The sequence below is a fragment of the Ascaphus truei genome, chromosome 14 (assembly GCF_040206685.1).
Source record: "Ascaphus truei isolate aAscTru1 chromosome 14, aAscTru1.hap1, whole genome shotgun sequence".
NCBI lineage: Eukaryota > Metazoa > Chordata > Amphibia > Anura > Ascaphidae > Ascaphus > Ascaphus truei.
Window position 1 is genome coordinate 4,027,526 of NC_134496.1, and position 26,229 is coordinate 4,053,754.

General features: G+C 44.4%; 1 protein-coding gene across 2 annotated transcripts in view; it reads left to right on the plus strand.

The window, feature by feature from the left end:
- Nucleotides 1–26,229, plus strand: part of ANO7 (anoctamin 7) — a 291,143-nt gene that overhangs the window by 227,920 nt on the left and 36,994 nt on the right. For both annotated transcript variants that reach the window (XM_075569552.1, XM_075569553.1), the window contains 4 exons: nucleotides 9,304–9,358; nucleotides 11,780–11,877; nucleotides 19,656–19,777; nucleotides 24,167–24,372. In XM_075569552.1, coding sequence (XP_075425667.1) covers nucleotides 9,304–9,358; nucleotides 11,780–11,877; nucleotides 19,656–19,777; nucleotides 24,167–24,372 — 481 coding nt within the window. The remainder of the gene's footprint in view (nucleotides 1–9,303; nucleotides 9,359–11,779; nucleotides 11,878–19,655; nucleotides 19,778–24,166; nucleotides 24,373–26,229) is intronic.

The window sequence follows — 26,229 nt, forward strand, 5'->3', positions numbered from 1 at the left end:
GGTGCCACAGGCCTCTACAGGGTTTTCCCCATTTGAACTCCTGTATGGGAGACGCCCAAGAGGGATTCTGGATAGCCTCAAAGAAGAGTGGGAGCAACAAGCTGTTCCAGGGAAAAATGTCGTCCAATTTGTGGAAGATTTGAAAAAATGTATTGCGCATATTACCCCCATAGTCAGACAACATTTAGAAGAGGCACAGAGGGCCCAACAGAACCTTTACAACAGGCAGGCTACGGTTCGCAACTTCCGACCAGGGGACCGAGTAATGGTGCTTGTTCCCACGGCCGAAAGCAAGCTGTTATCACATTGGCAGGGGCCATATGAGGTTCTAGAACAGGTCGGCCCGGTGAATTATAAAATTCGACAGCCAGATCGGAGGAAGGTAGAGCAAATCTATTACATAAATCTATTAAAATCCTGGAAGGATAGAGAGGTATGTCTGACGGTAGTAGCTAATAAATCCGGGAAAGGGGAGGAACCACTTGTTCGAATATCGGCAGAACTCACCCCTGAACAATACAGAGAAGCTGTGGACTTGGTAAAAAGGAACAGGGATGTATTTTCCAGCGTACCAGGGAAAACTAGGGTGATTTCCCATGATATCGTCACCAAGCCAGGCATAGCCATTAAGATAAGACCCTATAGAATCTCAGAAGCCAGAAGAGGGGCTATTCAGTCAGAGGTAAAGAAGATGCTAGATTTAGGCGTAATTGAGGAGTCCCATAGTCAATGGTCCAGCCCTATTGTCTTGGTACCTAAGCCAGATTTATTTTATTTATTTATTTATTTATAAAATATTTTACCAGGAAGTAATACATTGAGAGTTACCTCTCGTTTTCAAGTATGTCCTGGGCACAGAGTAAAACAAATAGTACATGGTTACAAGTACAGTTACATAAATGAACAGGGTATACATTATATACAAGACATTGCATGCACAGTTAAAGAAAATGTATATTATGAGCGTATGAAACAGTTACAGACCAGGTTAAAATGTGAGACAGCCTTAGATTTGAAAGAACTTAAACTGGTGGTGGATGTGAGAGTCTCTGGTAGGTTGTTCCAGTTTTGGGGTGCACGGAAGGAGAAGGAGGAACGTCCGGATACTTTGTTGAGCCTTGGGACCATGAATAGTCTTTTGGAGTTTGATCTCAGGTGATAGGTACTGCAGGTGGTAGGGGTGAGGAGCTTGTTCAGGTAGCTGGGTAGCTTGCCCATGAAGAATTTAAAGGCAAGACAGGAAAGGTGAACTTTGCGCCTAGACTCTAGTTTTGACCAATCTAGTTCTTTGAGCATTTTGCAGTGATGTGTGTTGTAGTTGCATTGGAGAACAAAACGACAAATTGAATTGTAGAGGGTGTCAAGTTTGCTAAGGTGGGTTTGAGGAGCCGAGCCATATACTATGTCTCCATAGTCAATAATTGGCATTAGCATCTGCTGTGCGATATGCTTTCTGACCAGGAGATGTAGGGAGGATTTCTTCCTGTAAGGTACCCCTAGTTTGGCATAGGCCTTGGAAGTCAGGGTATCAATGTGCATCCCGAATGTTAAGTGGGAGTCAAACCATAAAACCCAGGTATTTAAAACTAGTGACAGGTGTTAGGGTGGTGTTAGCGTTGGTTCTAATCAGGAGCTCAGTCACTGGAAGCTTTACAAATTTAGTCTTGGTCCCAAATACCATTGTTACAGTCTTGTCAGTGTTTAAAAACAGTTTGTTTTGGGAAATCCAGTTTTCGAGTCTCAAAAAGTCAGACTGAAGTATGTGTTGAAGGTCAGAGAGGCTATGACTGTGTGCATATAGGATTGTGTCATCTGCATACATGTGTATTGAGGCTTCCTTACAAGCTGTGGGAAGATCATTAATGAACACTGAGAAGAGTAGGGGCCCCAGAACAGAGCCTTGTGGGACACCACAGGTGATATCCAGGGGGTTGGAGTTAGAGCCTGAAATGGACACATGTTGGGATCTTCCTGATAGGTAGGACTGAAACCAGTTTAAAGCATGTTTCCCTATTCCAGAGCTCTGGAGTTTGTTAAACAGGATAGCATGATCGACTGTGTCAAAAGCCTTTGCAAAATCTAGGAATACTGCACCAGTGAGTTGTCCCCGTTCCATTCCACACTGGATTTCATTGCAAACTTTTAGCAGGGTAGTTACGGTGGAGTGTTTGGGGCGAAATCCAGATTGGAATTGGCTAGGGAAATTTGTCTTGGTGTAGAAATCGCTTAATTTACGAGTGGACACATTTTTCAATGACTTTGGATAGAATTGGGAGAAGTGAGATTGGCCTGTAGTTTGAGACAGTGTTTTTGTCCCCACTTTTGAAGATTGGGACGACTCTGGCAGTTTTCCAGGTCTTAGGGATATGGCCTGCAGACAGGATAGAGTTGACTATGGACGCAATTGGTTTGACAATGGCTGGGGCACCAAGTCGTAGGAACCTAGATTGTAGTAAGTCGGGTCCACATTGGCTGCTTAGTTTTAGTTTGAGGAGCGCTTGTATAATCTCCTCTTCAGATACTGGGCCAAATTGAAAATTGTGGGCAGTGTTGGGAGGGGGTGGGACTGTACGGTTCTGTAATGACTTTAGAAAAGTAAATGAAGTCTCGAAGTTTGATGCCTATCCTATGCCACGGGTAGACGAGTTAATTGAGAGGTTGTCGAGGGCTCGTTTTCTAACCACTTTAGATCTTACAAAGGGTTATTGGCAAATCCCCTTAACAAGTTCAGCAAAAGAGAAAACGGCCTTCTCCACACCTGATGGTCTTTTTCAGTATACTGTCTTACCCTTTGGTCTTCATGGGGCGCCTGCAACCTTCCAAAGGTTGATGAATAAATTGTTACACTCACACTCGAACTACGCCTCAGCGTACTTAGACAATGTGGTAATTCATAGTCCAGATTGGGACTCACATCTACAAAAGGTTGAGGCAGTGTTGAGAACCTTTCGGGAGGCGGGTCTTACAGCCAACCCAGCTAAATGTTCAGTCGGCCTAGCAGAAGCAAAATATCTTGGCTATGTTGTGGGAAGGGGGACAGTAAAACCCCAGCTCAATAAAGTTGAAGCCATTGAGAGTTGGCCCCGTCCCCTTAAAAAAAAACAGGTTAGGACATTTCTAGGCATTGTAGGTTACTACAGGCGATTTATACCCCATTTTGCAACCCGGGCAGCACAGCTTTCAGATCTAGTAAAGGCAAAGGCACCTGATGTTGTAAAATGGAACAGTAATGCGGAGACAACATTTTTAGACCTACGTACAGCACTCTGTAGTCACCCAGTCTTGGTAGCCCCGGATTTTACTAAGGAGTTTTTTCTGCAAACGGACGCCTCCGAAGTAGGTCTCGGAGCAGTACTGTCCCAGTTTGTAGGAGAAGAGGAACACCCGGTCCTCTATTTAAGTCGCAAATTGTGTCCCCGCGAACAAAGATATGCCACAGTAGAAAAAGAGTGTTTGGCCGTAAAGTGGGCAACAGACACATTGAAGTATTACCTGTTAGGCAGGTCTTTTACGCTCATTACAGATCACGCACCCCTACAGTGGATGCATAGAAATAAAGAAAAGAACTCGAGAGTTACCCGTTGGTTTTTGTCGTTGCAACCTTTCAACTTCATGGTCCAACATCGGCCAGGCATACTGCATGGTAATGCTGATGCACTCTCTAGGGTGCACAGTCTCGGTGCACGGGCCGCTCCACTCGGTAACGTTACGCTGGGAAGGGGGATATGTGACAGGGTCATTGACTCAGTATATGTTAGTAGGAGATGGCAGTATGCATGCTTTCCAGTAGACGAGGGGTTAACCCAGCTTGTTAAGCAGTCCACAGGTGATTCAAATTAAGCTAGTTCACCTGCTTTAAAACAGGAAGAGGAAATGCCTCTGGGGCGGCAGTCTCTCTCTCTGAGGTGCAGAGACACAAGCTGCTCAGATTGATCCGGTCCCAAGCGGGGAGAATAAAGCTCCCAGGTAAGGAGCCAACTGCTATTGCTGAACCTTGTTGGGCTGGACTAGGTTAGCTAGCCAGCCAGGTAGTTAGCCTGCACTTTTGTTTAGTCAGTGCCCCGACCGGGGTTAGGCTTTTGTTTACGTTTCAATTTAAAAGGACAGTGTACCCATTGTTTTAGTTACCCTTTTTGGACAAATAAATCCACCAGCACTATTTCACCAGAAAAGTCGTGTTGTCTCCTCACTTACCACGACCATCCTGCCACAATATATATATATATATATATATTTTTTTATATATATATATATATATATATATATATATATATATATATATATATATATATATATAATCAAAAAATAAATAGATGATACCGTTCTGTGGCTAACGAAATGCTTTTATTTGTGCGAGCTTTCGAGATACACTGATCTCTTCTTCCGGCGATGTTACTTTGGGTACGGTACAATGTGGTATCTTCCATATTTTCATGTAGAGGTATCAGTACCGTGTTAGCCGAGCTTCAATAATCAAAAAATAAATAGATGAAAATAAATCATCTATTTATTTTTTGATTATTGAAGCTCGGCTAACACGGTACTGATACCTCTACATGAAAATATGGAAGATACCACATTGTACCGCACCCAAAGTAACATCGCCGGAAGAAGAGATCAGTGTATCTCGAAAGCTCGCACAAATAAAAGCATTTCGTTAGCCACAGAACGGTATCATCTATTTATTTTTTGATTATTGAAGCTCGGCTAACACGGTACTGATACCTCTACATATATATATATATATATATATATATATATATATATATATATATATATATATATATATATATATATATATATATATATATATATATATATATATATATATAAAGATTTAATGCAGTAAGTATACTCTAATACTACAGGACTGAAAAAAACATATAAAATGTCCACGTTTTGCTGCTTGAAATAAGTATAACCCACTCAGTATAAACAAACTGCAATTGTGACTCCAATAAAAGTAATTCTTTTTGCCAAACCTGTCAGCCGATTTGAATTTAAACACAATCACACTGGTTAAGAAACATACACCGTTTTGCACCTGAAACTGTGTTTTTTTATTTTTCTATTGGGGGCTGTGGCCAGGGTGAATGAGAGCGTGCTGACGCTCGAACTCGGCGCTCATTTTGCTTGGAGGATTTGTGGCCAGCCAGTTGTGCGCTCGGGGGGCGTGGCCATGACATCATGGAGCTGGTTCGCCCTCATTGGGCGAACCGCTCCCGTGATGTGCCAGCGAGCGGCAGAAACAAATTTACTTGTCTCTGCTAGCAGCTGAGCGCCGTGCGCTCACGGGCACACGCACAGTCACGCTGGACAAACACATTGTAGCTATGTGTTTGATCGTGCTGAGCGCGAGCGCCCGCTCAGGGTCACCCTGGCTGCAGCCGTAGAAATACTGAGTGCTTTAATATAGACTTGCACATATATTGTGATAAGCAATTTGCTACTACGATTCCAGTAAATGTGATGTAATTCAAACATCACACTGACACACAATTAGCAACTCTACAGCAGCTGATACTGTTTCCTTACCTTTCAACTAGAAACACGAAGAATGCTGAAAAATGCTTACACCAATATATTAGATGCAAAGATTGCAGTGCAGCTCCCAGGAACCACATGCGGGATAGAAAGTACAGAAAATGGTGCAATTCTGTGGATTAAAGCTGAAAACCAAGCAATATCCTACATATGTTGTTTTTTTGTTTGTTTTTTAATCAGTTCTGTACTATGAGAAAATAGTTGTAGTATTTTTTTAAAGCACTCTAAATGTTATTTTTAATGTATTCTAATGTAACAAGCATTTTTTGTTTCTATAGCAACCATTTACAAACTTACATCCACTTTTGAGCCTGACCTCTCTTCCCGTACACCAATTGTATCTAGTGATTGCCTGGTCACATGATCTTCCCCACAAAACTTTGCATCTTTTGTTCTCTTCTGCACGGAGAGCTATTTAGTCAAACCCTGAACCGAGTCTTCGCCGATCATTCGGCAACTTGCTAATTACTTATCTGGGCAATCAGCAGTTAGACTTTGGGAATCTGACATCAAGCCTCAGGATAGAATGGATATTCTATACACAAAGGGTGTCAGGACCACTTAAGGCTTGTGGGTCAGACCCAGGAATCTTCTCCAGTGGGTATATGTATGTATTTATTTATTGTATTTATTTTATGTATTTATTTATTGTATGTATGTATTTATAAAAATTTTTACCAGAAAGTAATACGTTGAGTTACCTCTTGTTTTCAAGTATGTCCTGGGCATAGTTAAGATGACAAATAAAACATGGTTACAATACATAGTTACACAAGTGAACAGGGTATACATTATATACAAGACATTGCATGCACAGTTAGAGATAATATATATTATATGTGTATGTAACAGTTATAGACCAGACTAAAATGTGAGACAGCCTTAGTTTTGAAAGAATTTAGACCGGTGGCGACTGTGAGGTTTTGGGGGACACGGAAGGAGGAGGAGGAGCGGCCGGATTTTTTGCTGAACCTTGGGACCATGAACAGTCTTTTGGAGTCAGATCTCAGATAAGTGCTGCATGTGGTAGGGGTGAGGAGCATGTTCAGATAAGTGGGTAGCTTGCCCAGAAAGGATTTGAAGGCAAGATGGGAAACGTGAACTTTGCGCCTAGACTCGAGTGATGACCAATCTAAATCTTTGACCATTTTGCACTGAAGTGTGTTGTAGTTGCATTGGAGAACAAAACGGCATATTGAATTGTAGAGGGATTCAAGTTTGCCAAAGTGGCTTTGGGGTGCCGAGCAATATACTATGTCCCCTTAGTCGATAATTGGCATTAGCATCAGCTTTCTGACCAGCAGACATAGGGAGGATTTGTTCCTGTAAAGTACACCTAGTTTGGCATAGGTTTTGGATGTCAGGGTATCAATGTGCATCCCGAATGTTAAGTGGGAGTCAAACTATATGCCCAAGTATTAAAAACTAGTAACAGGAATTAGGGTGGTATTAGCATTGGTTCTGATCTGGAGCTCAGTCATTGGAAGCTTTAAAAATGTAGCCTTGGTCCCAAATACATTTGTTAGTCTTGTCAGTGTTTAAAAACAGTTTGTTTTGGGAAATCCAATTTTCAAGTCTCAAAAGGTCAGATTGAAGTATGTGTTCGAGGTCAGAGAGGCTAGAGCTGTGCGCATATAAGATTGTGTCATCTGCATACATGTGTATTGAGGCTTCCTTACAAGCTGTAGGAAGATCGATGAACATTGAGAAGAGTAGGGGTCCCAGAACAGAACAGAGCCTTGTGGGACACCACAGGTGATATCAAAGGGATTGGAGTTGGAGCCTGAGATGGACACATTTTGGGATCTACCTGATAGGTAGGAATGAAACCAATTTAAAGCATGCTTCCCTATTCCAGAGCTCTGGAGTTTGTTTAGCAAGATAGCATGATAAACAGTATCAAAAGCCTTTGCAAAATCTAGGAATATTGCACCAGTGAGTTGTCCCCGTTCCATTCCACACTGGATTTCATTGCAAACTTTTAGCAGGGTAGTTACCATGGAGTGTTTGGGGCGAAAGCCAGATTGGAATTGGCTAGGGAAATTTGTCTTGTTATAGTAATCGCTTAATTGGGAGTGAACACACTTTTCCATGACTTTGGATAGTATTGGGGGAAGAGAGATTGGCCTGTAGTTTGAGACAGTGTTTTTGTCCCCACTTTTGAAGATTGGGACAACTCTGGCAGTTTTCCAGGTTTTAGGGATATGGCCTGCAGACAAAATAGAGTTGACTATGGAAGCAATTGGTTTGGCAATGGCTGGGGCACCAAGTCTTAGGAACTTAGATTGCAGTAGGTCAGGTCCACATTAGCTGCTTAGTTTTAATTTGAGGAGCGCTTGTGTAATCTCCTTCGGATACTGGGACAAATTGAAAATTGTGGGCAGTGTTGGGAGAGGGTTGGGCTATAGGGGTACTCTCAGAATGAGGTTCATGTTTGTGGTTTTGGTTGCGTTTTGTTAATACGTTAGTAGCACACCCCACAAAGTAATCATTGAATGCATTTGCAATGTCAGTGGGGTTTGTCAGAGTAATATTCCCCTTAGTGATATTACTTGGTTGTTGATGGCTAGAAGGCTGGAATATATTGTTGATCACTTTCCAAAAGTTAGCTGGGTGTATTCTGGTGGAGTAATATTGTGCTTTTGCATGCATTGTTTGCCTTGTGCACATGTTCCGCAGGCATCTATAGTTATTAAGATCCTTGGTAGTGCCAGTTACTTTGTAGCTTTTCCACAAGGCATCCCTGAACTGGTAGAGTGCTATAAGGTCAGGTGTAACCCATGGAAGGTGGGCCCCCCGTACCCTTATTCTGCGCAGTGGAGCATGGGTATCGCAGAGTTTTAAGAACTCGGATTGGAAATATTAAAGCGCAGAATCAGGGTCGGGAATTAAATCGATTCTGTGCCATGGGCAGTTGGTAAGGTCATCCAGAAACTGCTGTGGGTTAAAGTTTCTAAATGTTCTAGTGAGGAGAACTTTAGGGCTTGATTGGGGCCGTTTAATTTTCCTTACACAGTACACTATTGCATGGTCCCTGAAAACGTCCGGTCGTTGGATCCTGTTGGGACAAGTGAGAATCCAGTCTAGCAAGGAATGGTTAAATTTATAGGGTTAAACTCACATGCTACCGGTAAAAATAGGCATTGATGCCCCTTAGGAAGCCGCTTAACTCGGAAACTAGTAGGGCTAGACTTTCCAGCGCCTCAAACTGCCAAAGGGGTTATATTTGATACATTTATTTAAATGTTTGTTAATTATATATAACTTGTATTTTTTATTTATGCATCCTTTTGATTATTGTGCTTTGTATATTTGTTTGTGTGTGTGTGTGTGTGTGTGTGTGTGTGTGTATAGAAATATCGATAGATCTAAAGATACAGATACTGTATATACAGCTCAACCCCCTTATAACGCTGTGCTTGGGGTCCAAAGACTCACATCGCGCTATAAGCGGATCGCGTTCGAAATAATGTACAATTATATGCATTGTACAATAAAGTATTTAAGATACCAATAATCGTGTTGTAAAGTATTCATAAATACAAAAATTGGGAGCCACGCTTGCATCGCGTTATAAGCGGAATCACGTTGTAACGGATCGCGTTATAGCGGGGTTGAGCTGTATATATCTGAGGGATAGGCATGCCAAAAATATGCAAAAAAGAATAATTTCATTTGTTCAACGTTTTGGTTATCCCTTTTTTTGGATATTTATTGTGTACCAGAGACTTCAAGCCTCCATTGCTTCTGTCTCTGCAGGTTTGTGGGATACCCCGGACATTATAACACCCTGTTCCGAATCCGCAATGAAGATGTGAGTATTAGAGCCGAGAGGACACGAGTAATGGAGCAGTCCTAGTTAGACCAAGTTATTATTAACTCCTTCAGCTCTGGAGTGGTCAACAATGCGTTGCTAGTCTAATGCTAAAAGCTTTAACAGTTTGTCAAAAGATTCTGTCGCTTTTCAACCTAAAATACTGTCGGTCTCTCTCTTTTTTTATTTTTTTTTGTATAGCACTGTGTATAGCTCAGTACTGTACAAAATAAAATACACTGATTTAACAAGACAATACGGGGTCAACACAGTGGTGTGTGGGAGAGCGTCCTGTATGAAGAGCAGAGGCGGTGGAGAGGGAGAGAAAGAGATAGCATAGATGATGGCATGACGTGAAAGTGTGTGTAATTAGAGGCTGATTCTGTGGAACTAGTTATTAAGGCCGCGATAATACACCGCGTGGGCACGCGCGCTCATCGCAGGCGCCTCTCGCCCGAGCGATGTGTGAACTGTGATGGAAGCGAGTGGGGAGGCGTGGCGGACACGTCACGAGGCTGGTTCGCCGTGATTGGCTGAACTGCCCATGTGACGCGGCCGTCACTTGAAAAGACAAAAATGTTGTCTTTTCAAAACGCGCCCTGGCGTGCGCGCACAAGGGCGGACCTCGTAGGCATTCGGCAATTTGTGGCTATCGCGCGTGCGCAATCGCGCAGTGTATAATCGCGGCCTAAGTGTTAACGAAAGGAGATGGACAAGGTGTGACATTAGCCCAGACTGAGGAGATGGAGGAAGCTCTAATGAAAGGCCCTCTCTAGGAGGCGGGCTTCTAATTGTTTGTAAGATATTGACCTTGTGTATAGAGATTGCTGGAGACCGGTGGAATAAACAAGAGGCATGCCTGTGTGTGTGAGGGGTGTGTGTGAGGGGTGTGTGTGAGGGGTGTGTGCTAAAGGAGGTTCACACGTTTCTTGTCTCGTCCTATAGCTATTCCGATGCAAATTCATGTTAAAATGTTAGCTGCAGTGGTCAAAGTGAATGAAAAAGCAGTGGTACTGTGCACCAAATTAGTGAAAAGGACAATATTTATAAAAACAAATTGCAGTATTTATACCATGAAGATAAAGGGGAGAAAGGGAAATCTATTTAAAAAAATTTTTTTTTTAAGTTTATCCTGTATCCTTTATCTATTATACAGTAAAATAATCACATTCTGTAATAAAATCAATCGTTTCTTATAGAGCACTCGCAGTACACTAAAGAACATATGTAGAACTTTGCAGACACGACTCCTCGCTCCGAAGAGCTTACAATCTAATTTTGGTGCCTGAGGCAGATAAAGTGACTTGGTCAATTTCACAAGTACAGTGGACACAGATTCAAACCAGGTTCACCTACTTCAAAGGATGCAACATCGCTACAGCAGGGCAGAGTATCCACCTGTTATTGTGCACACCTTCAATGCAGAAATTCACGTGGACCTTTATTCAAGGTTATTTCAAGGTCAGAGATATAAATCACACACAGAGGAAGGGCTCATCATGTTGAGTCTCTTCACTTGCACCAGTCCGCTCATAAAGGGTCCAGTGACTGGCCAGAAACCTTATGGGGAGTTATCGTTGTCATCCGGCTGCAAAACAGGCGCAAAAATAGGAAAATGCTTTTTGGCTTTGATTAAGAACATTGGGCCAATAGTATCCTATGGGATATTTTTCGATATCTGTTTTGAAGCTGGGAGACTAATACAGAACCTCATTGGTGTTTTTGCCCTCTTAGGCCTTTAGTCAATTCTGTACTGCAAGTACATATGTAGGGTAACGTATCTGTCTAAATTTATCATAGGTTGAACTTGATGGACTGATGTCTTTTTTTCAACACTATGTAACTATGCTGTGAACCCACTTCCCTGTGTTGGAGAAGATTCTAGTTCCATTCTTTTGAACGGAGCTGATCTCTACTCCAGCACGGGGAAGCCACTTCACAGCACGTTAAATGGGAGTCTACTGTACGTGAAGTATTTTTTATCTGGTAAGATTGCATGATTACGTTTGGAAGACTTTGAGAGTTCACATGAATAAACGTTATGCTGCATTATGTTTGATATGACCTGAATAAACCTCCAAGTTAATATTTACAATAAAAGCAGCAGTCCCAATTTCATTGTCTTTTTTTTTTTTTAACCAATTCATTGCCATATTGGCTGCGGCATCAGAGTCCTACGACCTCTGGCAAGTCGCGATCATGTGATTGCGATGCAGCGACCAGTCCTCCCCTTCCATTTAGATCGCTCAGTGAGCGCGACACCCCTAGAAAGTATTTTGACTTGTATTAGGCACAGTACCACTACTTCTCTTTACCCACTTTGTTCACTGCCTGCAGCGCATTGGGTATTGCTATCTTCCCTGGCAATGAGGGGGCTAGAGTATTAGATGCCTTTAACACCTCTCTTTGTCTCCCCTGCAGTGTGATCCAGGAGGCTGTCTTATTGAGCTGGCTCAGGAGATGCTGGTTATTATGGTTGGGAAGCAAATTCTGAACAACATAACAGAATTTGTGATCCCGTAAGTATTTGTAGTATGTGCCACTGACTGAGATGCTGGGTAGGTAGGTAGATGGGCTTCCATTTTGTTGTTTGACCCTGGCTCTGCTGCTGACAGTCATCGAGCAGTGTCCTTTCTCTGTCTTACTCTTTTGATCTCATGCTCCTGTACTTATATATCTAATTCATTGTCTCATACGGCGCACAACTCTGCTGCTGACTCTGTGGAACTTTAGACTGTCATCTTGTGCTTTACGCTCAGTATGACTCTGTTCAAGGTCATTTACATGTACCACCATGTGTGTCAAAGTGATTTTCTATGTGACGTTGCAGTGTCCGCAGCAATTCAGCCTAAGCTCTGTGTTCTCGCCCAGGCTCACTGTAGGTAATGAGTAGGATCAGGCGGTTTAAACTCGTCACCTTTAAATGCACACATAGTCCTTCTATTTTCTTTAACTTTATTGGAGGGGGGTTAACACAAGCATAAAACAACTTGCAGGTAGCATTTGTGAGAAGAAGGTAAAAAATTAATGCCTTGTTCTGGGGGAACATTGAGAAGGTGTAGTATTCACAAGGCTGAAGGTTCCAAAAGGAAATGAGGCACAGGCTGCACCAACTAGCAGGGGAGATTAGGGTCAGCCCAACTCACTAAGGCGTACAGGGGAGCTGCCAATGCAACAGGCTGAGGATTAGCAGCAGCCTCAGAACAGGGAACAAATACCTACAGGTTCCAGGACACTCCCCGTCTGGTATCAGTAGATACCAATATATAAACAATATATGTGGAACATATAGAATACATAATAAACAACAGTAAAGTCAATGTCCACATAACATGATGCCAGCCGGTACTGCTGCTAGGCTCCAAAGTCCTTTGGTACCACAGATGCCAAGGTGGGTGCACCAGTCAAGATGGCTTGCTGCCACTCAATGTCTCTTTAGAAGCCATAAGATGAGTAATATTCACACATGATAATAGGGACACCCAGGTGGTGGTATCCCAAATCCTTAAAGTTCCTGGTAAAAGTTCTGGTTCCGACAATTGCTAAAATTGTAACCATGAACGTTGTCAAGGGTCATGGGAGAGTCGAGTTGAACTTGCCTCCAGGATTATGAAGTCTTGTCTGTTGGATAATTTGAACTATGTTCCCAGCATAGTTGGGGATTGGTAAGGCGACCACCTGTTCTTGTAAGGTTGCCCTTGTTGTTTGTAAGATTCAACTTCCAGAAGGAACTCTCTTTTTAGAGAGGTCCCTTTTTCCGCTGACACAGCTAGTCTTGTCTGTATGCGGCTCCTTCTGGATGCAACTTAGGAAAATCTTCTTTGCCTCTATTATTGCGCTGTGGTGCTTAGTCTCTTGAAGAGATGACAACCAGCTATCTACTTTACCACCAGGTGTGTGGCTGAAAGCAGTGGTAGCATGCTTGAGATGTGCAAACGCTCACTGGAGCATTGTCCATTTAGAGGAATGGTGGGATTCTTGCATACCTTCAGGTGTCCCATTTGTGACCACGGTACAACTTAAGGGCAAATCTCTGTGGCTGCTTCCGGGATTATTAATTGAAATGTACCTGCTGGAACTGATGGGATCTCACAAATATTTCTCTTCCATTGAAGTTGGTATGTTGTCTGGACTACTGAACATCCTAGACCATGGTCACATTCCTCTGATATAAAGATGTCTTTGTGGTTTTCAGGGGTATGACCTTGTTTCTCTTCGTTGCCAATCTTTTCTTCCACTTGAATATAGCTAGGACATGGACTGAAGTGAGATGTGTCTTCACATTCCATTATGTTTGTTCTTCGGGCATCAACATAGTCTGATTTGTGCTCTTTGTCCAAGCATACATTGCCCACTATCCCCTAATCTAGATCAAGTTTTTGGACAAACAGAGCGTTATGGGTACATTGCGCCACTCTCTGATTTTGTGCACACTTAGGATATCCCTGCTGAGCAGTAGCAAAATCTTGACATCTTGTTCCAACGGCGGGATGCGGTCAGCTATTCCCCTAAGGTGTGGGTGATGACATGCCACATCTGGTGTGGAAATTTCGCTCCTGTTCACTGACATCTGATTACATTCTATAAGTGTAGGGAATGGTATTTTTATTCTACCAGCTATGGAACGCATGGTATAGCCATTTGCTCTCCTCCCTGTTGTCTCCATCAGTCCAGCGCATGTTCTGAGTGTGTAGGGGGAGGCACTATCTCATGTGTTGAATAAGTTAAAGAATTCTGACCTGACTAATAGGTTGCTTTTATCATCGATAATTGTGTGCATCCTAGAAGCCCTGTTGGAAAAGGTACCCGGGCGCTATCTCTATGTGGCTTGATACAAATATGTCAAAAAAGAGGGGGGTATGATACTGCCTGATAATGGTATTCGTTTGATGTCCTTCTGTGACTCGAAAACCCAGCAGGATCTATCCAGGACCCTTGTTGGCAATGAATACAAAAAAGAATGGGGGAGCACAGTTAAGGAAACGGGCAGTGTAATGTGACTAGTAATCGATATAGATAGAGCAGTTTACACAGCTGTAAAGGTGATAGTTCACGGGGCGGATACTAAACTCAATAGGTATACATACAATGGTGTGTATGTGTGGGTGGAAAGGTAAAAGAATATATAACTTACACGGCCTTGTGTAAGTTCAGTCACATCAAGGTTTCTTTGGGTTTCCCGTCGCCTTGGAATGATGTGTTCTTCTACGATTTGTCGTCTTCTTCTTGGTGTATATTCAGCTTTCCTCGTTCATTCGATGTACCCCTCCAGGGGGATTTCCTCTCATGTAAACAAAAAAGAGGGTAAGGTTAAGTCACATATATATAGAGGCGACAATATGGGGAAGGATGGTATAGTGGTAGACCATTAAAATATAATGGTACGATCAAGCACTCACACGGGCTAATGTGAGCCTTCTCTTATCTTGGTATCTTATTGTTGCCCATTAGGGATAACTTTCAATTGGTTGTAGGTGGTGATGAAGGGGGGAACAATAAGATATAACACAATACTCACACCGGCCAGTGTGAGTACACACTCCTAGTGGTTTCTTGACACTTTTGTTCCTGTTCTTTATGCACCCCTAAAGCTGAAGATGGGGTGAACACAGATAAAATGACACTATGGTCTGCAGGGTAAAACTTTATTTTAAATAAAAAACATGGATATAAAAACAGGAATAAAAAAAGAAACCCAAGGCTTCTATAGGGATATAAAAAGCTAGGGGAGTAGTATGGTGTATAGTGGTAGGGGGTCTCTCCTTCTGCGTCCGGATGGGGAGCTACGACTGCACCTCTGCCTCCTCTGAGATAAGCTAAAAAATGTCCCAACTGAAGAATAGAGCAACGCGTTTCGTCCGGAACTGGACTTCCTCAGGCTCAATAGATGTGGACCGGCTGTGCCTTTTCTTTTATGCAGGGATTAGCCAATCCAGATCGCGGTGTAATAGAGACAACCACGAGGGTATGCAGTCGCGAGGTAAACAAAAGGATGCGCGCGCAACCCTCAACATAATCTTCCTTCAAAATCGGAAAAAAGAAAAAAGAGAAAAAAACTTTATTCTTAAATAAAATGGACATTAACAGAGGCCTCCACAAGGATATGCGGCCGCGCTGTCAGCACAAGGATGCGCACGCAAGCCCCAATACAATCCCCCTTCAATTTCTAAAAACTTTATCCTAGAATGAAACTTACAGATGCGCGACTTAACACAACACGCGATGCGCGCGCAACTCCCAAGATGGCGACGTCCCGTCGCAGATGGAAAGCTGGAAGCTATTACACCGCGATTTGGATTGGCTAATCCCTGCATAAAAGAAAAGGCACAGCCGGTCCACATCTATTGAGCCTGAGGAAGTCCAGTTCCGGACGAAACGCGTTGCTCTATTCTTCAGTTGGGACATTTTTTAGCTTATCTCAGAGGAGGCAGAGGTGCAGTCGTAGCTCCCCATCCGGACGCGGAAGGAGAGACCCCCTACCACTATACACCATACTACTCCCCTAGCTTTTTATATCCCTATAGAAGCCTTGGGTTTCTTTTTTTATTCCTGTTTTTATATCCATGTTTTTTATTTAAAATAAAGTTTTAACCTGCAGACCATAGTGTCATTTTATCTGTGTTCACCCCATCTTCAGCTTTAGGGGTGCATAAAGAACAGGAACAAAAGTGTCAAGAAACCACTAGGAGTGTGTACTCACACTGGCCCGTGTGAGTATTGTGTTATATCTTATTGTTCCCCCCTTCATCACCACCTACAACCAATTGAAAGTTATCCCTAATGGGCAACAATAAGATACCAAGATAAGAGAAGGCTCACATTAGCCCGTGTGAGTGCTTGATCGTACCATTATATTTTAATGGTCTACCACTATACCATCCTTCCCCATATTGTCGCCTCTATATATATGTGACTTAACCTTACCCTCTTTTTTGTTTACATGAGAAGAAATCCCCCTGGAGGGGTACATCGAATGAACGAGGAAAGCTGAATATACACCAAGAAGAAGAGGACAAATCGTAGAAGAACACATCATTCCAAGGCGACGGGAAACCCAAAGAAACCTTGATGTGACTGAACTTACACAAGGCCGTGTAAGTTATATATTCTTTTACCTTTCCACCCACACATACACACCATTGTATGTATACCTATTGAGTTTGGTATCCGCCCTGTGAACTATCACCTTTACAGCTGTGTAAACTGCTCTATCTATATCGATTACTAGTCACATTACACTGCCCGTTTCCTTAACTGTGCTACCCCATTCTTTTTTGTATCCTAGAAGCCCTCTCAGGTTGACTCTTGGGGTATACAGCAATAAGGCATATTTTGGAGCAGGACCTCCAGTCACGTCCTTCACAAACCTCAGTGCACTATGATGTGACAGATGGTGATGGTGTTTTCTCTTCTCCATCCTCCCCACCATGCTTTGCCATGGAGGTAGGGTTGTTGAGTTGGTAGAGTATGAGTGCCTCTGGATGTAAGAATGTTACATGCTTTTCACAATCACATTCTCGTGGAAGCGCAGCATCTGAAGTAAATTCCAAATTCCTTGAGTTAGTTCTTGCGTTCCTCTATGGGTTTCATTCCCTACTTGGGTCCTCCATCTTCCTACTTGTAGTGATTAGAATGATTGATTGGGACGTGTAGATGTTGTAGAGGACACATCTGTCCGAGATAGGCGTTCTGGTGTTACTGCATCGTGTCACCGGCCCTTCAATCTTGAGGTAGCTTGCATTGGGTGCAGTCGGTGTACCTATGGCGAAGCTGGAATCATTTTTTGCTGATTCACAAATAAAGCTCAAGAAGAATGAAAAGGGAGGGACGGTGACTTGCTTCTCCCTTTTGTATTTTGAACCTTGTGAGATCCATCTTTCATGAAGCCTACAAGGTAGTTTCTCCAAGATGGGTTTCACTCCACGAGCAGTCTAAGAAATTGAGACCTGGCAGAGATTGACCAGCTTTTGCAGACTACAATTCCTGCAGCAGATCTCCGAGCTCTCGTAACTTAGTATAGTGTTTGTCCGAAATTCTGGGGAAGTTGTCAATTCTCTTGAAAAGTGCATCTTCAATCACTTCTGGGCTGCCATAGCACTCCTCTAGTCTTTCCCATACTAACTCAAGACCTGCTAGAGGACTGTTTATGTTTGCTGCTCTGAGTTTCTTCACATGTTCTTGCAGTGATGTCCAGACTCCTGGTTATATCCTTGAATGTAGCCTTCCATACTCTGTAGTTCTCAGGACGGTCGTCGAAGTTAGTAAGTCCTGTTTTGACCAGATCACGCCAGATCATGTACTTGCCCATGTCTGTTAGGCCTGATGCTTCAGTCTGTTGGTTTTGCGGAGGATGTGGGAGGTTGCGTTTGTTTATGTTGCTCTTTCCATCATATAAGTTTGCAGAGTTGGACTTTAAGTTCGAGAGGGGTTGAGAGGGGTTGATTGTGCGTCTTTGACATGTGTACAGAGTGTGCGCCCTGCGCAATGGTGGTTTCTGGGGGGAACCTTGCCATCATCTCTTCTTTGCGGTGGATGTGAGGAGCTGTGTTTCTCCATGTAAGTGTGCCTGGATTGCGAGCCTGCTCTAGTGTATCCGTGTGCGAGCGTGTGGATCACTGTTGTAGCTGTAGCCATCCCAGGTAGGGTATGCCCTTAGAGAAACAGCATCTACTTCCCGTGGATTCTCCATAGCTTCGGCATCTGTTATATCCTCCTCTTCAGATGGAGATGGTGAACAGGCGTTCATACTGGTGTAGCTCTTTACAGACTCTAGTGCCTGGAGCTGAGTTTGTTGACCTTGTTGAAGGCCTGGAACGCTGTGATGGGGTCTCCAGTCTTTCTTTCGCCTTGAGCTTCCGTGAAAGCAGTCTGCACGATATCGTCACGTTCCAGATCAATAGTTTTTGTAGGTCTTTCTCGCAAGACTTTCTTCCATGTTAGTCCTTGTCAGGTGAAATATACCTGTGACAGCATTTTGTAACGTCTATGGCAGGGGTGCACAAACTTTCTAAAACCTGGTAAGTGAGTTTAGAGGCCTCCTCGCTGAAGAGCGTGGGGCATCTAACTGCTGCGCCCCCCCAGTTTGCACACCTCCGGTCTATGGCATGACTTAATTTGAGCTATAGGTTGCTTAATCTGTTTTTCTTGATTGCTAATATTTGTAGCATTAGACATTTCAAGTTCAGTATTTTCCCAGGCCTTCTCTAACTTGTCGCGGTGTGCATCAATGTCCATTTCATATTTTACGTGGGCCTTCTGTGTAAATGTGACTGTCCGCTTAGGCCTTACACACTCTTGCGCCTGTTGCGGTTGTGTAGCGGTCTTGGCGTCGGAGTTGACACTCTGATGCGTGGTGTCTGAGGGTCCGAGTTCTGCTAATTGCCTTTGCCATTGTGTGTGGCGTGCGATCAGTTACTTGCATCAGTGGTGGATGTCTGCCTCAGATGGTGCCGGTCGGTGTCCTGCAGCGGTCAGCATGGCGATAGCTGTACTTACAGGTGTCTGGTGCGCTGGTGGATGTCCGAAGCGTGGCCCTTGGTAGCCCTAGATGTGGGGACATGGCGCAGTGGAAGGTCTGATGGGCTTCTACCTCACTGTGAGTTGTGTAGAGCTGCAGGGGCTCTGCTTGTCGGCGTAGCTGCTGTGCAGTAGCTCACCTCTCAGAAGCTGTGATACTGCAGCTTTTCTTCCAGCAGTGTAGATGTTTAAAGCAGTAGCTGTCTGATCTGAATCTCCCAGCAGTAATGTTAATCCTCTACTTTCTTGCCCAGGCTCACTATAGGTAATGAGTAGGATCAGGCGGTTTAAACTCGTCACCTTTAAATGCACAGAGTCCTTCTATTTTCTTTAACTTTATTGGAGGGGGGTTAACAGAAGCATAAAACAACTTGCAGGTAGCATTTGTGTGAGGAAGGTAGAAAATGAATGCCTTGTTCTGGGAGAACAGTGAGAAGGTGTAGTACTCACAAGGCTGAAGGGTTCCAAAAGGAAGCATGCTTGCCTTGACGGGCAGGAAATAAAGCATAGGCTGCACCAACTAGCAGGGGAGAAAAGTAACAACATTACACTGAGGAGTAGTAGCAGCCTCAGAATAAGGAAAAAATACCTACAGGTTCCAGGACACCCTGCCACTGATTCTCTGTGACCTCATGCCCATTCATCACATTTTACACACCGCTCTGCCGCTGATGCTACATAGGACCTTGCTCAGTTTGCTTTGCGACTCAGCCTAATTATGGCTCTGCTGCATGTTTTGGATGTGAATACTCACCACTTAACTTCTTTCCATCACACACAGGAAAGTGCAACTCTGGTGGCTCAATAGGCGATTGAGCAAAGTGAAGACAGAGGAGAATCCATGGGAGAGAGATTATAAACTGATTCGTTGCAATGGATTATTCGATGAGTACTTGGAGATGGGTGAGAAGCCATGGAGCTATGACTCCCTCCTGACGCTATGCCTCCCGACGCTATGCCTCCCGACGCTATGCCTCCCGACGCTTTCCCTCCCGACGCTTTCCCTCCCGACTCTCTCCCTCCCGACTCTCTCCCTCACTATGTTTGTAATGGCCTGACCCTGTCCGTCTCCTGCTCTCATATTCTGTCATTGGGCCCTATTCACAAACACATGATGTAGACCAGGAGTGGCCAACTCCAGTCCTCAAGGGCCACCAACAGGGCAGGTTTCCAGTATATCCCTGCTTCAGCACAGGTGGCTCAGTCAAAGACTGCACCACCTGTGCTGAAGCAGGGATATCCTGTTGGTAGCTCTTGAAGACTGGAGTTGACTACCTCTGATGTAGACCTATTGTAGCAAATTCATGCATTTGAATCTGTCCCTAACAGATGGTGCTAAACCTCAGGGCAACTCATCGCCCATTCATTGTAAGTTAATGAAGGTGGCCATTAAAATAAATGAGCCATCAGTAGCTAAGGCGTAGCACCACTTCGTAAATATGGCCCTAAATCTCTTGCCTACACAGTAGCGGGGTCTTTGTATGAAGGCCTAGAAATCAATTGAAAACTCCAATCCCCAAAGGCCATTTTCTTCTCCAAATATTCCAAATACCACCGATTGTGTGACAGGCGGAGCGTAATCTCCGAGCAAAGGAAACATTCCTTACATGAACATTTTAGCATTAATTCTTTCTTCCGATTGTCGTAGACAGGAGAGCCAAAGTACTGTATCTCGTTAAAACGGAAATGATTTATTGCGGACCATGGTAATGGCGGAGGCACGCCTCTAGCAAACTGTCTATAGGGGACTCTGGGGTCCTTGACCTTGTGGTCTGTGGACCATTATGGGCTCTCGCTCTCTCCCCTGCTGCTTGCAAAAGTCCAGAACAGACTGGCAACCACCCCCTCCTCCACCCCTCCCCCAACCCCACCTCACCTCAACTCACCCACTAATATGATGTACCTTACTATGTTTATATTGATAAGATCTCATCTGGGGAGGGGGGAATGTCCCCCCCCATCACTATGTATGCCCCCCCCATCACTATGTATGTCCCCCCCATCACTATGTATGCCCCCCCCACCCATCACTATGTATGTCCCCCCCATCACTATGTATGTGTCCCCCTCCCCAGCACTATGTATGCCCCCCCATCACTATGTATGTCCCCCCCCACCCATCACTATGTATGTCCCCCCCCACCCATCACTATGTATGCCCCCCATCACTATGTATGTCCCCCCATCACTATGTATGCCCCCCATCACTATGTATGTCCCCCCCACCCATCACTATGTATGTCCCCCCCCATCACTATGTATGTGTCCCCCTCCCCCATCACTATGTATGTGTCCCCCCATCACTATGTATGTCCCCTCTCCCCCACCACTATGTATGTCCACCCCCCCCCACCCATCACTATGTATGTACCCCCCCCATCACTATTTATGTCCCCCCCCCATCACTATGTATGTCCCCCCCCACCCATCACTATGTATGTTCCCCTTCCCCATTTTATTTTCCGTACCACTTGAAAACCCGGAGTTCTAAAAAAAAAATTATTTATATTTTTAAACAAGTTCCCAGACAAGTGCAAATGAGGGGAAAAGAACTGCCCAACAACCAGAAAGTCCTCAGCTAAACTAAACCACTATATTTTCCCTGCAGCCAAAGAGAGAGAATCAGGCGGACTCCAAAGGAACAAACCTACAGCACAAGGGAAACAAAGGAAAACCACAGAGTAATCTGTGGGGTGTAGGTGGAAATCCTGCTGCGATGGGCCACACTTAGAGAATAGATGTCTTAAATCCGGCTTCTGCGAATCATTGATCCAATGTTGTGGTGTCGTGGAGAGAAACGGATGTAATAACTGCTGGGCTCACATCTCTTCCATAGGTGTCAGCTCAGGAGTTGAAATATAGGGAGGCAGCAAAGCAGAGAGTAGCATACAGGTAGCGTAGACAAGAAAAATGAAGTGATATAAGCACTGGAGGGGAGATGATGATGATGATGATGATGATTTTACCCATGTGACCGTTTTAAAAAAAACCTTAAAATATGTATTTGGGGTGGGGATCTTTTTAAAATGTATTGAGGCAGCGGGGTCTTTTTACAAAATGTATTGGGGCAGTGTTTTTTTTTTTTAAATGTATTGGGGCGGCAGGGGCCTTTTTAATATGTATTGGCGGGGGTGGGTATTTTTATTATGTATTGCAGGGTGGGGTTACATATACTTAGAGGGGTGGGGTTGTGTGGTATGTATTTTGTGGGGGGGATTGAGTGAGAGTGGGGTAATTGACGGAAGGTAGGGGCGAGTGAGAGGACAGAGGGGTGGGAGTGATTATGTTTTGGGGGGGGAGGATTCCGTTTGGGGGGGCAGATTCTGTTTTGTCGGTGGTGGGACTCTGTTTGTGTGTGTGTGTGTGTGTGTGTGTGTGTGCAGTGCGAGGGGGTTATTTTGTGTGTGCAGCGCAGGGGGCATGCCATTTTGTGTGTGCTGCAGGGGGGGGGTGCCATGTGTTGTGTGTGCTGTAGGGAAAGTGGGGTGCCGTGTGTGTGCGTGCTGCAGGCGGGGGGGGGGGAGGGGGGGCGTGTGTGTGTGTGTGTATGGGTATGGTGACACCTATGGAAGAGATGTGAGCCCAGCAGTTATTATATCCGTTTCTCTCCACGTCACAACATTGGATCAATGATTCGCAGAAGCCCGATTTAAGACATCTGTTCTGTAAGTGTGGCCCATCGCAGCAGGATTTCCACCTACACCCCACAGATTACACTGTGGTTTTCCTTTGTTTCCCTTGTGCTGTAGGTTGTTCCTTTGGAGTCCCAGAAAAGTGCGCTCGCGTTACAAACCGCGCTCGCGTTACAAACCGCATGCTGCAGCTCCCCCGACCGGTTCGTTTTGCTCTCTCTCCCCCCCGATTATATAACGAGCATCATCTCATCCCATCAGCCTAGACCCCTCTCAGCAGTATACGGAATAGCTCCTTTTTTTTAACCTATTTCTGGCGTCTGTTTTATTATACTGAACTGTATTATATTTCGGGTAACATGGCGGTGGCGGCGGGAAGCCACCTGCCGCACTCGCAGCCTCACTTCCTGCTGCCGGATGGGTCACGTTGGTCTTGTCGATCCATGCACGATATGCTGGTTATTCAGGATCCCAGTGAAGAGCTACACACTGCATTTTATCTTTAAAGTTTGGCTTTCTGGGAGCTCCATGTCCCCGGCTCGGTTGTTGGCCCCATCATCTCCAGAAACCACTGTGTATTTTATAGTTGATCTCAGCTCTGCAAGGATCTGTGCGGTCCCTGTCACTGGCCAGGCACCCATGTGAAGGGAAACAAATATATGATCACCTGCGCTTCAACCATGTAAGGATCGTGCAGCGAGGCGAAAAAATTGGCCATACAATAGTGAAAAACGGAAAGTGAATCCCTGCGCTTCTGCCTAATGGGTTAACCCTGTGACTGGAGCGTGCACTACTACAGACAGCGGCGGTCTGAGTGCTGCCGTTGGCCTCATCAGCGTTGCTGGGTGGTGGCACGCTACTCCTTTGTGTGTTTATTTAGTGCAGTTCCAATGGGCTATCCCAGCTGGTGTAGAACTTTTTGGGCTTGGTGGTGCCAGTGACGTTACCCAAGAGCACAGTTCAAACCTCCTCCAGGGCAGAGGTTCTAGGTCTGGAGGTCTTGGTCGCAAAATCCTTAGATCAGAGAAAAGAGCCCTTTGTTTGCTGCTAGTCCTTTGTCTAATTCTCGCCCATTCATTTTCATTAGTCAGGACTTGGGGTGAGTTCAGGATCCAGCCCACGAAGCCAGGATTGGGCGCAGGACACTAAGCAATTTGCCAATCAGGAAGCAGGGGGTTTAAAGAGCCAGACAGTCGGGTAGCACGGGGTTTTAAACTACAGATTAATCACATGGACCAACACAGACAGGCCAAAAAATATGCAGGAAAGGCGGGACTGCAGCAGGAACACCAACCCTTTGGCTGCAGCACACTGACTGGAAACAGCGGTCACATTAAAGCTCTCTTGGTGAGATGGTATTGTACAAACAGTGACAGCCTCTAAGGAGCAAACAGCCAGGCCGACGAGTGGGCCGAGACCTGGTCGGCAGCAGGGAGGCGTGATGGGTGACTGAGACCTTAGTGAGGGCACCTGGCTGCTTCTCACTGCCATGTTACAGGAAGCACAATACACTGGACAACACAGTGATTGTGAAATGACAGACGATCAAACATTACAGTAAGGACAGAGTAACATGTGGACACCAGATATAGGTAAAACATCCTATTCGCTGTAAGGAGACACAAATATAATTGTTTCTTTCCCTCTCACTGTCTCTCAGTCATACAGTTTGGGTTCATTACCATCTTTGTAGCTGCATGTCCTCTGGCTCCGTTTTTCGCTCTCCTCAATAACTGGATCGAGGTGCGTCTGGATGCACAGAAGTTTGTGTGCGAATACCGGCGCCCCGTAGCAGAGCGCGCCCGGGGCATTGGGATATGGATGAGCATCCTGGAGGTCATCACCTGTATCGCTGTGGTCAGCAACGTAAGTATGAACTATGACAGTGTCCACAGTCCACCTCCAAAAAATTGACCGGCTGCAGTGTAACCGCCATCACGAGACCCCACAGCCAAAATGCCCGGCTGTGCCACTAGAAAAGTAACCCTGGTTTTTGATAATGAAGTGATCTAAAACGAGTCTCCGTTGACGCTTCCAGCGCTTAAATAATAATTATATTAGTGACAGTACTAAAGTGATTTCAATATATAGTGATAGAAATTAATGTTACTGATAATGTAGTATATAACATGTGCAAATAAGAGTGTAATAGCACACTAATAGACCGTGAATGCGTTTATACAATAGGTGACAATAAGTGTGTGATTAGACACAAAATCCCTGACTCAAACCCAAAAAAGGAACTGTCTCCTTGGTCCCGAACAAATGTACAGTGTCAGAGTTTAGGGGAGCAGTGGATGTCTGATATGTGGGAGGGAAGATCGTCACACTAGGGATGCAGGTCTGCGGATTCATCTGACGTGTTTACGCAGACATAATTGGATTAAATAAGCATATGGCAAACAGAGGCTCAATCTGTGAACTGCAATCGATCCCAGGGGAAAGCGGAGAAAATTGCAATAGTGCAGATAGTATAAACACATTTTATCTGGACCAATTAAAAGAATGTGCACTCACATAGAAAAAACTTTTAAAACATTCCATAGAAAATCTCCTCGCCGCCGTCACTGCCTTTCGGCGTCTCACGTGACTGATCAGCACTTCCGGTTTCGGTCGCCTGGGAAACACAGGCGCATCTCCTCAGTTCCCCCTGCGAGCCAGGAATCGACATGTTCCGCTGATGCGTGAGGAAGCGGAGTGTATCAGCAGACCGCATACCGATATAGCGCCATTGGTTTTTCTTGTTTTCTTCTCTCTCACGTACTGGACATCCACTGGTCCCCTAAACTTTGAGATTTTTGATAATGAAGAACAGAATATACCGGGCTTCCTACTTTATGACGGGACCTTTACAGCTTGTGGTGGCCTTGTGCCGTCTCAAGAGCAGCAAAAGAATTGGCAGCTTTGGCAATTTGTACATATTTGGAACCGAATGGGATTGTGCTTTTAGGGTTCTCTCTTTACCATTGAGAAGCTGGTTCTTTGGAACGCCAGAAACTTCCCGCTGTACAAAGTTAATCCGAGCAGAAATCTGAGGACCCCTTGTGTAATTGGAAAATGTTTGGGGTGTTTTGGTAGCCTTCCACTGGATCAATTTAAAAAATAGTATCTATAAATATAGTTACAGAGAACACGAGGTTGAAAAAAGACGTACATCAAGTTCAACCTTATGCTGAATTTGGATGACAGATACTTATCTGATATTTCTATTCCCAGTATCTTGATCCAGAGGAAGGCAAACAAAAAACCCCAGTGCAACATTATCCAATGATATCTCATAAGGGGAATAATAAATTCCTTCCTGACTCCAAATATTGGCAATCAGATTACTCCCTGGATCAACGTCCTTCCCATGTTTACTTATTTGGTATATCCCTGTATACCTTTCCTTTCTAAAAATATATCCAAAGACATACAGAGGAGGCATAGAGTCCTCCCCAAAGATCCTCAATAGCTGCACACAAGGCTAGGATAGAATAACAAGGTTTAAATACCAAATATATATATGTGGTTCAGTCAACCATTCAGTACAGGTAAGTAATTGCTCTCATCACTGTGAGTGGACAATTACCACTAAAACGCCAATTGGCAAAAATAACAAATATTTTATTAATATATCAAGGACAAACAACATGAAGCGCTCGCTCTAAACTAACTAAAACCAATTAAAATATGAACGTAACGGGCACAGTCGCAGTTGTGGCAGTCAGGATAGGTTACCAT